Genomic DNA, 14832 nt, shown 5'->3' with positions numbered 1-14832 from the left:
TACAAATCTCATAAACTTATATTTTCATTCCAAAAAAGTTGGGACGGGTGGCAATAAGTGCAATTGCAATAATAAAAGTTAAATGTGCACATAAGGAACAGCTAGAGGACCAATTTGCAACTTATTAGGTCAATTGGCATCATGATTGGGTATAAAAAGAGCCTCTCAGAGTGGCAGTGTCTCTCAGAAGTCAAGATGGGCAGAGGATCACCAACTCCCCCAATGCTGCGAAGAAAAATAGTGAAGCAATATCAGAAAGGAGTTTCTCAGAGAAAAATTGCAAAGATTTTGAAGTTATCATCATCTACAGTGCATAATATCATCCAAAGATTCTGAGAATCTGGAACAATCTCTGTGCGTAAGGGTCAAGGCCGGAAAACCATACTGGATGCCTGTGATCTTCGTTCCCTTAGATTAAATTGCATCACATACAGGAATACTACTGTAATGGGAATCACAACATGGGCTCAGGAATACTTCCAGAAAACATTGTCAGAGAACACAATCCATTGTGCCATTTGCTTTTGCTGGCTAAAACTCTATAGATCAAAAAAGAAGCCATATCTAAACATGATCCAAAAGCGCAGGTGTTTTCTCTGGGTCAAGGCTCATTTAAAATAAACTGTGGCGAAGTGGAAAACTTTTCTGTGGTCAGACGAATCAACGTTTGAAGTTCTTTTTGAAAAACTGGGACGCCATGTCATCTGGATTAAAGATGACAAGGACACCCCAAGTTGTTATCAGCGCTCAGTTCAGAAGCCTGCATCTCTGGTGGTATGGGGTTGCATGAGTGCGTGTGGCATGGGCAGCTTACACATCTGGAAAGGCACCATCAATGCTGAAAGGTATATCCAAGTTCTAGAAAAATATATGCTCCCATCCAGACGTCATCTCTTTCAGGGAAGACCTTGCATTTTGCAACATGACAATGCCAGACCACATACTGCATCAATTACAACAACATGGCTGCGTAGAAGAAGGATCCGGGTACTGAAATGGCCAGCCTGCAGTTAATATCTTTCACCCGTAGAAAACATTTGGTGCATAATAAAGAGGAACATGCGACAAAGAAGACCTAAGACAGTTGAGCGACTAGAAACCTGTATTAGACAAGAATGGGAAAACATTCCTGTTCCTGAACTTGAGCAACTTGTCTCCTCAGTCCCGAGACGTTTGTAGACTGTTATAAAAAGAAGAGGGGATCCAACACAGTGGTAAACATGGCCTTGTTCCAACTTTTTTTAGATGTGTTGATGTCATGAAATTTGAGATCAACTTATTTTTCCCTTAAAATTAGACATTTTCTCAGTTTAAACATTTGATATGTCATTTATGTTGTATTCAGAATAAAATATTACAATTTGAAACTTCCACATCATTGCATTCTGTTTTATTCACAATTTGTACAGTGTCCCAACTTTTTTGGAATCGGGTTTGTAGTTGCAGAGTTACTTATCAACAGCTGTCTAAAGGGTACCATCAAAATAATCAAACTGGTATTACAATAAAAATAGTTCAAAGCAAGTGTGTCTTATTACACATTCAACTGATCTTATATCTGATCTTATGGCTGTTTGAGAGAATTTTTATGATTATTATTATTACGATTACTACTACTTATAAGTGGTCTTTGCTTTAGGTAAAGTAGCAGCAGAAAAATGGCAAGATATGAGACTTATAATACATTATAACTATGAGAAATATAACAAATTGTAAAAGTGGATGCAACTTGTTCATTGTGTTATAAAAAATCATACTCTTAAAAGCTATAACCACAAATAAGTAAATATTACAATATATTAAAACGGTTCTTATGAATATTCATGAGATGATACAACATATAATTATTTATATATATATATATATATATATATATATATATATATATATATATATATATATATATATATATATAATGCATTATGTATTCATTATAATTTCTTAAGAATACCCTTATAATGTATTATAAACACAGGCTTCATAAAATGGGTAACCAACATGATTTTTAAAGGAATATTTACCAGAATTTATTTAGCAGAAAAAAAAGAAGAAAAAAAATTCAAAGGGCCTTAAAAAAATTATTTTTGTAAAACTTAATATATCCCTGTTTAGTAATGTAAGTTTCATGATTTAAATTATAATACATGTTTTCTGATTAATACAATTTAATTTAACCATTACAACAGAGTCTATAATGTAAGTTCCTGTGGCTCAGTGGTAGATTGTGGGTACAAATTCTCAGCGAACACACATACTCTAGTAAACAAATGTCTAGCTTCAATGCACTGTAAGTTGCTTTGGATAAAAGTGTCTGCTAAATGCATAAATGTAAATGTAGAAAACTGAATCCAGAAAAAAATGTAAACTCAATTTGGTGAAAAAAAAAAAAGTCAAATCGATTTCATTGGGACCTTCAATGACCTCAGTTTCCATGACCTGTGTACCTTTAAAAAAGAAAATGTAAAGTAATCTGGCCAACTAGATCCAGATTCAATGTTTACAGCACCACCTATTGAAAGAAAATCTGCTCAGTAATTCTTGTTAGACAAACTAAACTGGGCTCTTTTAATGAACAGCCCGCCATAGCTGTATGTTAGAGAAGTTACATATCTAGTGGCACTACTGGGAAAACAGGGAACATGAAAAGCTTAATAATGGTCCAAAATAATCGTCATATATAACTCACACGAATCTTTAGTTATTTCATCCCGTTTATCTCTTTTGTTGGCATCGCATGTTTAAAGAACTTCCTTTTAGGGCAGCAGAAAAAAAGGTTGCACTTTATTTTACAGTACGTGTATTAACATGTACTTATAGTGTACTTACAGTGTATTTAAGAAAGTTCTGGTAATACAAGGTAACTACATGGGTTAGGGTTAGGTTTAGGGGTAGGTTCAGGGTTAGTACCTAGTTATTACATAGTTATTGTAATTACTATAATAAGTACATAGTATGTACATGAGGAACAGGACTGTAAAATAAAGTGCTACCGAATAAAAAATGCTAAGATCTCAACAGTAAGAAATGTCACTTAAATTAAAGATCATCTCTGATGCACCATTTGAACATTACAAAATTTACTGCATTTTTTCATCAGACAACATCTATTACTCAGTAGGAAAGTCCTCACCACAGTTCTTCAGGATTTGAACAATAAAGCAGACCAAAAAAAAAAAAAAAAAAAACTTTTAAAAGACCCTGAAAATGTCCATGAAGACATTATATTTTTATACTGTAATATGCACTAATGCTATTCAGCAGCATAATTCTTAATGTCTAAACAAGATTTGTCCTTGCATCAGTTTTCCACTCTGAGTTAATAAATTCTTAGAAGCTTCTTTAGATGATATTAATAATTTGAAATCCTCAGATCTGTCACACTGATCTAGTCATTAGACACCCTACCTAAACATTTCAAAACCATATGTGCTACTTAGAGATTATTTTTCCCAATGAAGATGACAAAAGAACCTAAACTATTCTGTTTGGAAAAAGATGAAGTTAATTAAAAAGCTGATATGATTTACCAAACTATATGTCATTTCAAACCTGTATGCATTTCTTTCTTTTGTGGAAAAAAAAAATATGTATATTTTAAGGAATGCAGAGATATTTTTTAAAACATGTGTACATGAGTACATTCTTATGTGTGCTTTAAAGAGAGTTTACAGTAGTGTAACACCATAAGATTAGCATAAAATCATTTCTCTTGCATGAACAGGTTGAAGTATTCTGAAGAAGGTTCAAATATTTTCAGAGTCAAAATGTATTTTGCTGATATTCGGAACCATCTATAAAACATTGCATAAATAAGTGGATTAAAGCATGAATTCATGCATAAAATCCAATACATTATATTAATTACCAGAGTGTCACCTGTGTCTTGCCCAAGCGTAAGAGAAGCTATATAATATGGTATCCAACAAAGAAGATAAACCATGACAACAATCCCTAAGGTTCTTGCAGCCTTTTTTTCTGATTTGGCTTTTTTGTCTGAGAGTGAATTTATATGCTCAGCTTGATGTTTTGCTATGAAGCAGATTTTCATATATAAAGAAATGATTATACAACACGGTGTTACTAAAGTAACTATGATGTCAGTTATGATATATCCGAACTTAATAAAAAGTATACATTCTCCAACATATGTATCATTTTTCTCTGGATAGGCTATAGACTCATACAAAATAAAAAAAGAATACATGCAGGAAAATACCCAGTTTACAACAATAGAAAGAACTGCTCTGTTAATATTGACTCTTGCTGGATATCGCAAAGGGTCATTCACAGCGATGTAACGATCCACAGATATAATAATCAAATTACCAAGAGATGCGGTAACTACCACACAGAAAAGAATAAGAAATATTGAACAAAATATTTCTCCAAAGTACCAACATGGCTCAATTAATCTGATGCCTTGTACTGGTGTAAGAATTAGTCCCACGATCAGATCAGCCACTGCCAGAGAGAAGATCAGCACATTGGTTGGAGTGTGGAGCTGTTTGAAGTGAGCGATGGAAATGATCACCAACAAGTTCAGAAACACAGTAAATACTGATATTGTAGAAATGAATATGTAAACAATAATGTACTCTGCTCCAGGTTTTAAGTTTCTGGTGCAAGACAAATTGTTATTTGGAAAGCAGAATTGAATTGATTCATTGTCCGTATGTGTCGCTCCCCAGATAGACATTTTGATGATCACACAATATAGAGTTGACTCTGTGCTTCATCAGAGAACTATTCCAAATCTGTTTAAAGATGCTTGTCAGTTTGGTCTCCTGCGCTCATCACTGACATGACCCTGTTTTATACTTGCAAAAAGAGTAGCGACTACCCACTCAGAATGAGATTTGATTATTCACTTTTTGACCCACCTACTTTTTATATATTCATAGATTGGATTAATCAGATTAATAGTTTTGAATTAGTAAAACTCTTTGTCATTGGAAAAGTTGGATTTGCACAAAATCATAGTCACGTCATTATTGTACATTTTGCATTACGATCATACAAACAAAAATATGAGTACATGAACACAAACAATCTCTAGAGCTGCTCTGAGAGTCACTTTATGAGGATTTTACTATTTATTTTGAGTAAAACTATCGTCATATGATATACAGACAGAAACCTAAAGGTTTTCACGGCAACCTAATAATTAGGGGTGCATCGATAAAGATCGGCCGGTCATTAGCAGTTTAACAGATCAGTAACAGCTGCTCTATGTGAATCAGCACCTGATGCAATTTTCAGCTGATTAGAGAACCGTTTTTACTGACAAGATGCGCATTAAAGATCGGCCGATCTTTTTCGTGCACCACTACTAATTATAACCTCAAAATAACAGTTCAGTTTAACTTGAAGAATGTTACTGTATGTAGTACAGCTTCTACTTATAAAATTATTAACATTTTCTATGAAGCCCATATTTATAATAAGGGTATTCTTAAGGCATTTTAATGAATACATAATACATTATAAAAAAAACGTATAATATGTTATATCAACTCATGAATAATCATAACAACCATTATAATACATCATATAATACATCTGGAGCTGAACACTCTCAAAACTGTGAGATGATAGTGGACTTCAGGAGAAACCCCCCTGCACTCCCCCGACTCAACATCATAGAGCTGTAGAGCATCATAGAGCTTAGAGCTGTAATCAAGCCTTAAAAGTTAGGCCTGACAGGACCCTAGCCCAAAAGATTTTATGCCCAGCTTTTCTAAAGCTCGAACCCAGTTACAGCCCAACATTATTCAAATGTGCGCACACACACAGCTCTTTTGCCTTTTGTCAAGAGTCATTTATACATGTTTTAACATAATTACTAACATAGCTATAGGCCACTTGGAAGTTGGAACAAAGAAATAAAATAAATCCTCTGTAACATCATAACACCTCAGCACTCTAAATAGGTCTAGGCATAGGCTCATTTAGCCTATAAAAAGCCCAACGCACCAATAAAAACGAGCCTTTCTTAACAAATTAAATGAAGATATATTCTAAATGAAGATGGGTGTTTGGCAATAACGAAATTAAGATAAAGTCTCCGCCAGATTTGCTTCGCCACTAGCAGCTGAAATTTAAAAAGAATAATGCCAACATTAGCCTATATACTCTGTCTACATTATGCATTTAGGACTCAATTAATATTTAGTTATAATTTGAAAAACCTTTTCTTACCAAGATTAGGCTAGGCCTACATGTTTTTGTGGATGAAAATTATAGAATCCACTGTAAATGGCTTCATCGCATTCCTGCGCTCACTGATGGAGTGTCCAGCAGCATAACCCACTGGCTCATATCTCTCATTATAAACATGGTCAAAACTTTTCCACACCTCAGACTTTGCTTTAGTTGCTGGTGCAACCAAAACTTAATTCCCAGAGGCAAGCCTCTGTTTCACTTACTCTATCTACTTTTGCATCTTTCTCGCACTAATCGAAATACATTGCATGACTGCTCATTTACCTTGCAAACCGGAGCACAAGCCCAAGCCCAAACCCTGCCCGGCCCGAGCCCATTTAAAATGATATAAATTAAGCTTGAACCCAACTGAACCCGACTGAACCCGTCGGGTGCTGTCGGGTTCAGGCAATGATCTTCAGCTCTACTGTGGCTGCAGTGGAGTCATTCAGATTCCTGGGAACCACCATCTCTCGGGACATGAAGTGGGACAATCACAATGATTCAGTTGTTAAAAAGGCCCAACAAAGGTTATACTTCCTTCGCCAACTGAGGAAGTTTAACCTGCCACAGGAGCTGCTGAAACAGTTCTACTCAGCCGTCATTGAGCCTGTCCTGTGTACATCAATAACTGTCTGGTTTGGTTCAACTATAAAATCAGACATCAGAAGACTACAGAGAACGGTTCAGACTGCTGAAAGGATTATTGGTGCTCCCCTGCCCACCCTGCAAGAACTGTATACAGGTCCTTCTAAAAAAAATTAGCATATTGTGAAAAAGTTCATTATTTTCCATAATGTAATGATAAAAATTTAACTTTCATATATTTTAGATTCATTGCACACCAACTGAAATATTTCAGGTCTTTTATTGTTTTAATACTGATGATTTTGCCATACAGCTCATGAAAACTCAAAATTCTTATCTCAAAAAATTAGCATATCATGAAAAGGTTCTCTAAACGAGCTATTAACCTAATCATCTGAATCACTAATTAACTCTAAACACCTGCAAAAGATTCCTGAGGATTTTAAAAACTCAGCCTGGTTCATTACTCAAAACCCCAATCATGGATAAGACTGCCGACCTGACTGCTGTCCAGAAGGCCATCATTAACACCCTCAAGCGAGAGCGTAAGACACAGAAAGACATTTCTGAACGAATAGGCTGTTCCCAGAGTGCTGTATCAAGGCACCTCAGTGGGAAGTCTGTGGGAAGGAAAAAGTGTGGCAAAAAACGCTGCACAACGAGAAGAGGTGACCGGACCCTGAGGAAGATTGTGGAGAAGGACCGATTCCAGACCTTGGGGGACCTGCGGAAGCAGTGGACTGAGTCTGGAGTAGAAACATCCAGAGCCAGCGTGCACAGGCGTGTGCAGGAAATGGGCTACAGAGAAGCAGCACTGGACTGTTGCTCAGTGATCCAAAGTACTTTTTTCGGATGAAAGCAAATTTTGCATGTCATTCAGAAATCAAGGTGCCAGAGTATGGAGGAAGACTGGGGAGAAGGAAATGCCAAAATGCCTGAAGTCCAGTGTCAAGTACCCACAGTCAGTGATGGTCTGGGGTGCCATGTCAGCTTCTGGTGTTGGTCCACTGTGTTTTATCAAGGGCAGGGTCAATGCAGCTAGCTATCAGGAGATTTTGGAGCACTTCATGCTTCCATCTGCTGAAAAGCTTTATGGAGAAGAAGATTTTGTTTTTCAGCACGACCTGGCACCTGCTCACAGTGCCAAAACCACTGGTAAATGGTTTACTGACCATGGTATTACTGTGCTCAATTGGCCTGCCAACTCTCCTGACCTGAACCCCATAGAGAATCTGTGGGATATTGTGAAGAGAAAGTTGAGAGACACAAGACCCAACACTCTGGATGAGCTTAAGGCCGCTATCGAAGCATCCTGGGCCTCCATAACACCTCAGCAGTGCCAAGGGCTGATTGCCTCCATGCCACGCTGCATTGAAGCAGTCATTTCTGCAAAAGGATTCCCGACCATGTATTGAGTGCATAACTGAACATAATTATTTGAAGGTTGACTTTTTTGTACTAAAAACACTTTTCTTTTATTGGTCGGATGTAATTTTTTGAGATAGGAATTTTGGGTTTTCATGAGCTGTATGCCAAAATCATCAGTATTAAAACAATAAAAGACCTGAAATATTTCCGTTGGTGAGCAATGAATCTAAAATATATGAAAGTTTAATTTTTATCATAACATTACAGGGCTCAGAATATCACTCTGGATACCTCACATCCAAGTTACCCCCTTTTTGAACTTCTGCTATCTGGCCGGCGCTTCAGAGCCACAAATACCAGGATAGCCAGGCATAAGAACAGTTTCTTCCCCCAGGCAATCAGTGAACAGTTAATGCCTTGCCAGGCTACCTTTAAATCCCCACTATTATATTGATTTTCAATTTTATCCTTGTATTGGCTTTTTGCTTTCCTTATTTCATTTTTGACTTCTCTTGAGACTATTTTTTCTCTACCAGGTCTCCTAAATAGAATGTCTTTTTTTTTCCTGTTGATAAATGGACTGCATTTATATAGCACTTTCAACAGACCACATGGCCATCCAAAGTGCTTTACAATTTGCCTCACACCGACTGCAGTGTCAGCCATTCAAGGCGCCATCCAGCTAGTCAGGAGCAGCTGGGGTTAGGTGACTTGCTGAAGGACACCTCGACACTTGGTTAGATGGAGCCGGAGATTGAACCACAAACCTTCGGGTTTGTAGACAACCTACATGAACCACTGAGCCAATAACACTTTTCAATTCCTATACCCAAGGCTTGTTATTAGGATAAATGACCACTTTTTTAGATGGAATAATCATGTCAACACAAAATTTGACATAGGCAGACGTTGTTTCCGTAATATAATTAATATCATTACAAGTGTCATAAAAACAAGTCCAATCAGCACATTCCAGACACCCCTGTAGAGAGGAAATGCTGTCTTCTGTCCAAAGTTTTATGTTTTTTTCCTCACGCTCAAGGCGTCTGAACGTGGGCTTATACACAGGCATCAAATAAATACTGTTGTGGTAGGAGGCACCAAGTGGTGACATAGCCATAGATCTATAGCCTCCATTTACTGAACCATAACATAGATCTAAAGTGGTGTTCCTCTGCATTGTAGAACAAGTTATATACTGGTCATATGATCTTAAGGTCTTGTCTAAAGTACAGTGGTTAAAATCTCCTATAAAAAACTTGGGGGCCCTCCGGGCAAATAGAGTCCAGTCTGTGAGTGACATCAGCGATCACTTGCGCTGCAATTGAAGCATTGGCTTGCGGGTGAATGTACACAAGCATATAAAACAGTTGTTGGAACTCTCGAGGTAAATAGAACGGCCGGAGAGACACTGTCAACAATTCAATATCCGAAGTGCATATTCTTTCTCTCACTACCTCAGTGTTACAGTACCTTTTATTTCACTAGTTCACGCTTACATATAATTAGCTGAGGTATGGTATGCGTATTTGGCGTGCTGTCCGGGGAAGGGCTCCGAGCTCGGGAATTGCCCGAAGCTAGAGTACCCCCCCTTCCCCGTATATTGTAAAGTGAACTTGAAGTGAGGAGATGGGGTGGAGGAGGGATGCTGATAAACCGTCAATGGATAGAGGTAAGTCAGCGATATTTATACTGTGGGATTGATTACTTGATTGTGGTCCACCTGTGATGATTAGTCTAAGTATCTGACGCGCTCCTCCCGAATCTTCATAGATAATTACATTTCACTAGTTCACGCTTACATATAATTAGCTGAGGTATGGTATGCGTATTTGGCGTGCTGTCCGGGGAAGGGCTCCGAGCTCGGGAATTGCCCGAAGCTAGAGTACCCCCCAAAAAGGCAAATGTACAGGAGGACAGCCGCCAGTTTAAAGAATGCCCCCCAAAAAGCAGAGTACTGGCGGGGGCTGATTTGGTTTCTGAGAAGTTATCTCGTTGGCAGGCTGGAAGGGCCTACGTACTCCGGAGGGAGCGACTTGGGCGTTGAGAGAGTAGGCCCTACCAGCTGCAGCTAGTGAACTACGTGGTTGTTGGCGCCCGGTCGGTAGGGCTCGGGCCGATGCTCAACTGGAGTTTTTTGGCGTTGGATCGGTGAGCCCTGCCGGCCGATGAGGAGGAGCGGCGTGGTTGTGGTGCCCGACCGGGAGGACCCGAGTTGCCTCGACCGGAATAGGTCACGGTGTCGGCGTACGGGCCCTACTGGCTGATAGCCCCTGCTATTCAGTGGGTGAAGGGCCTAACGCTGACCGAGAGGGCCCATGAAGCCTCCGACAGGAGATTGAGACTCAGGATGACGGACGTCTGGGTCCTCTCGGCTAGGCAGATAAAAAGCTTTTGGGCCAGCCGACAAGGAGGACTCTGGCAACATCCGAAGGGAGATCCCGACTCACGGCATCGGCTGGATGAGATTCACTTGCGGCTGGCAAGCATAGGCCCGTCCGGGAGACTCTCGCCAGACGTCTGAAGGGAGCGCACGCGACAGACGGGTAAGCCTCGGCGGACGGGGAGGGTTGGAAAGGAAAACCCGACTGGGAGGACTCTCGCAGCATCCGATGGGGCCTCAAACTCAGAACATCGAACGGGTAAGCCTCGCCAGACGGGGTTAAAAGATGTGAGAGTAGCTGAGGGTAGCTTTTTTTTTTTTTTTTTTTTTTTTTTTTTTTTTGCAGGATTTGGCGAGAGGACGAGACTCGTGGCGTCGGACGGTTAAGCCTCGCCTACCGTCAAATGGAAAGGTAAGTTGTGTGGCCGAGAGACTGTTGCCGACGTTCGAAGGGAGCACACGCATCGAACGGGTAAGCCTCACCGACCGTAGGGTGGAAACGTAAAGCAAGTCTGACCAGGAGGCTCTCGCCAGCGTACGAAGGGAGCACACACATCGAACGGGTAAGCCTCGCTGACCATAGAAAAGGAAAAGGTAAGGTTGTCTAACCGGGAGGCTCTCGCCGGCGTCCGAAGGGAGCACGCGCATCGAACGGGTAAGCCTCTCCGGATGGCGGACAGAAAAGGTAACGATAGGTGGCCAGGAGGCTCTTGCCAGCGTCCGGCGGGGACAAACTGGGTGAGCCTCGCAGGCCGTAGGTTGGAAAAGGTAAGTTTGCGTGGTCGTTAGGCTGTCGTCGGCGTTTAAGGGAGTTTGCTACTCCTGGCAAGAGACGGTTTAGCCTTGGTGACCATAGGAAGGAAGGAGAGTTTATTGTGTGTTAGGTACTTGCAGCATTTAAGCAGCTTGCTTGTAGGTTAGTAACCTGAAACACACAGTAGGGTCGTGGTTGGCTGGCCAGGAGGCTGTCGCCGGCGTCCGATGGGAGCACTCACATCGGACGGGTAAGCCTCGCTGGCCAAGGGTGGAAAAGGTCAGGTTGTCTAGCCAGGAGGCTCGGACCGACGTCCGATAGGAGCTTAGCTCCAGGAATCGAACGGGTAAACCTCTCTGGCTGAAGGACGGAAAAGGTTGTCCGGCCGGGAGGCTCTTACCTTCGTCCGACAGGAGCTTAGCTCCCGGATAGAACGGTTAAGCCTCGCTGGCCAAAGGACGGAAAAGGTAAGGTTGTCTAGCCGGGAAGCTCTCGCCTACGTTAGATGGGAGCCTTAACTCCATGCGTTGGGCGGGTAAACTTCTCCGTACGAAAGACAGAAATGGAAAAGCAGGTAGCCGGGGGCTTTCACCTACGTCCGAAGGGAGTGTGAGCTCCAGGCAACGAACGGGTAAGCCTTGTTGGCCGCAGAATGGAAAAGGTAAGGTTATCTGGTCGGGAGGCTATGGCCAGCATCCGGTGTCTTTTTATTTATTATTTATTTATTTTCTATATTTATTTGTATTTTCATTTATTATATTTATTAAAATTTGCGACACCAGATGGGTAGTCTCTCCAGCCATCGGAGGGAAAATTGAGATTGTTTTATCTGCGAAGAGCCCGTTAGTGTTCGGCGAAAGCGTAACTTGCGGTATTGAATGGGTACATCTTGCCATCGAAGGGAAAATTTATTTGGGCTGCAATGTACTCATTGGTGTTCGATAGGTAAATGTCGCTTTTTTTTTTTTTTGGCTTTTTTAATCGGGTAAGCTTCGCTGGTGGTTGGATGGAAAGTCCAAGATTGATTAAGTGGGAAAGCATCTGGCAGGATTTGAATATTTGCGTTGTCAAACGAGTAAGCTTTGCTGATAGTTGAATGGAGAAGGCAAAGGTTGGTTCAACCGGGAGCCCTCTTGCAGCGCCTGGCAGGGAGTTTGATACTAAGGATGATTTATAATAGTTGAATGGAGAAGGCAAAGGTTGGTTCAACCGGGAGCCCTCTTGCAGCGCCTGGCAGGGAGTTCGATACTAAGGATGATTTATTTGTCTACGAGGGTAGACGCTGTGAGGCTTACTTGGATAATTGTTTAGCACATCCAATGAGCTGCTTCCGATAATGAGTCCGAAAAAATCTTGGTGCAGTCATAGTATCCGAAATTAAGCGTGCAAAAATAAATTAGGATTTCCTGTGCCAGTGTACCCCAAATGGGTGCCATGTATCGGCGATGTGGTCATTGTCAGCACGTGAGATCGATGGTACATATCGACGATGTAATCGTGCATGGGTGGAGTAAGAGAAAGATTCTTTATACTGTCTGAGCTTACTATTTACCATTTTGACCATGCAGGTGCACGAAAAGAGCCTATGGAATCGCCCATAATCAAAAAAAATATATATACTTTCGGAAGTACTGATACACTGGTATTAAGTATAAATACTATATTTAAATACTGCTAGTTCATGTAGTCGGCACTACGATCATCTCGCTTGTCCAATGATATTTTTTTTTTTTAAACCTACGGGCTCACATCGTCCTTTGAGGGCACGGGCGAGCGGGAAATGCAGTGCTGAGATGGGATAACGGAGCGGTTTGATTAATTAAGGTAGGCCGAATTAAGGTAGGCCGCCTAATGATTATTATAAAAAACGTTGGTTGGAGAATGGGCCTAATATCGTCTTGGCTATTGTCGATACATGATGCTATCACCGCAACCTCAGATGCATGGCATGCCTTTAGGCGGAGGTGATGTGTGGTATTTTTTTTTTTTTATATATATATATTTAAGTGTAGGAAAGGCTCCTGCGGGAGCAGACGCTGCAACAGCAGTGGGGAGAACGGGAAAGGCTCCTGCGGGAGCAGACACTGCTACGGCAGTGTGGAGGTACAGGAAAGGCTCCTGCGGGAGCAGACACTGCGCGGCAGTGAGGAGGTGTAGGAAGGCTCCTGCGGGAGCAGACACTGCACAGCAGTGAGGAGGTATAGGAAGGGCTCCTGCGGGAGCAGACACTGCTGCGGCAGTGGGGAGAACGGGAAAGGCTCCTGCGGGAGCAGACACTGCTGCGGCAGTGGGGAGATACGGGAAAGGCTCCTGCGTGAGCAGACACTGCTGCGGCAGTGGGGAGATACGGAAAAGGCTCCTGCGGGAGCAGACACTGCAGCGGCAGTGGGGAGATACGGAAAAGGCTCCTGCGGGAGCAGACACTGCAGCGGCAGTGGGGAGATACGGAAAAGGCTCCTGCGGGAGCAGACACTGCAGCGGCGGTGGGGAGATACAGGAAAGGCTCCTGCGGGAGCAGACACTCCAGCGGCGGTGGGGAGGTACAAGAAAGGCTCCTGCAGGAGCAGACACTGCTGCGGCAGTGAGGAGGTACATGAAAGGCTACTTGCTTCGGCTGCTGTAGATGTTGGCTGTGGGAAGAGTAAAAAGTGTTAGTAATATTTGATGGGGCAAGCTAAAAATGGATGGGTAGCCTACTGTGTTACCAGCTTAGCAATTTGTTGCCTGATTTGACGATTCCTCAGGCCTTGTCCACCTTATTATGTTCCTGTTGGAAAAGCATCTTTCCTCTCATTTGGCCTCCGGGCTCTTTAGACGGACTCCCGAGTGGATACGTTTGGAACGCTGTATTATGGACTGTGGAAACAGAGGCTTTTGGAAACGATTGAGCATGTTTAGTCTTGTAAGGCGTTGTACCGAAAGACATGATTATAGCAGTAACGTTAACCCCTTACAAGATACCCCCCATTTTTGGCATGGAGGCAGAAATTATATACCCAAAATAAAGATGTTTCTGTTCATGATTCTTTCTGACTAGATCCATGATCAACATTTGTCCACGAGCTAACACTTTGACGTTTACCGTTCAGGAATAGGAATAGTTTTCCTGACATGATGGAAAATTAATCACTGGAATTATGTTTTATCGAAATATTGGTCAGATATAAAAGCCAAAGTCTTTGGACTTCAATTGATGCGCGGCTTATCCAGATCAAGTAAGAGAGTGATGTTTAACGTGCTGTGAAAACGAAACATAGACTGGGGCCGTTGGCGATGCTTGCAGCGAATGGGTTAAAGGCAGTTATGTGCCATTTGCTTCCAAGTGGTTTCTAAAGAGACTTACTTTCCGGTTTTCCGTATTACGGTCCTTAAAAGGCGATGGTAATTTTACTCATGCTTGCTATCCTGCATCAAAACACGAGGGCAGATGCGTTTTAGATTAATTTTGAGTGATCACGCCAGTGAATGGTAAAATAGGTCCCTAAATGATTTGGTCCTACCAGAAGACTTGCATGCAAATGAAAATTTTTAAATTAAA

At 41.5% G+C, this 14832-nt stretch overlaps 1 protein-coding gene across 1 annotated transcript; it reads right to left on the bottom strand.

Moving 5' to 3' along the window:
- Positions 1 to 3700: 3700 nt before the first annotated feature.
- LOC113110300 (trace amine-associated receptor 13c-like) lies at positions 3701 to 4696 on the bottom strand. The gene has a single exon (XM_026274408.1). The coding sequence runs from the start codon at positions 4694 to 4696 to the stop codon at positions 3701 to 3703; it is 996 nt and encodes a 331-aa protein (XP_026130193.1).
- Positions 4697 to 14832: the final 10136 nt, after the last annotated feature.

The sequence above is a fragment of the Carassius auratus genome, chromosome 10 (genome assembly GCF_003368295.1).
Source record: "Carassius auratus strain Wakin chromosome 10, ASM336829v1, whole genome shotgun sequence".
Lineage (NCBI taxonomy): Eukaryota > Metazoa > Chordata > Actinopteri > Cypriniformes > Cyprinidae > Carassius > Carassius auratus.
Note: the sequence above shows the minus strand (reverse complement) of the source record. Positions and strands in the feature narration are given on the sequence as shown.

Coding starts and splice junctions, on each gene's coding strand:
- LOC113110300 (XM_026274408.1), bottom strand. CDS start 4,696: ATGTCTATCTGGGGAGCGACACATACGGACAATGAATCAATTCAATTC.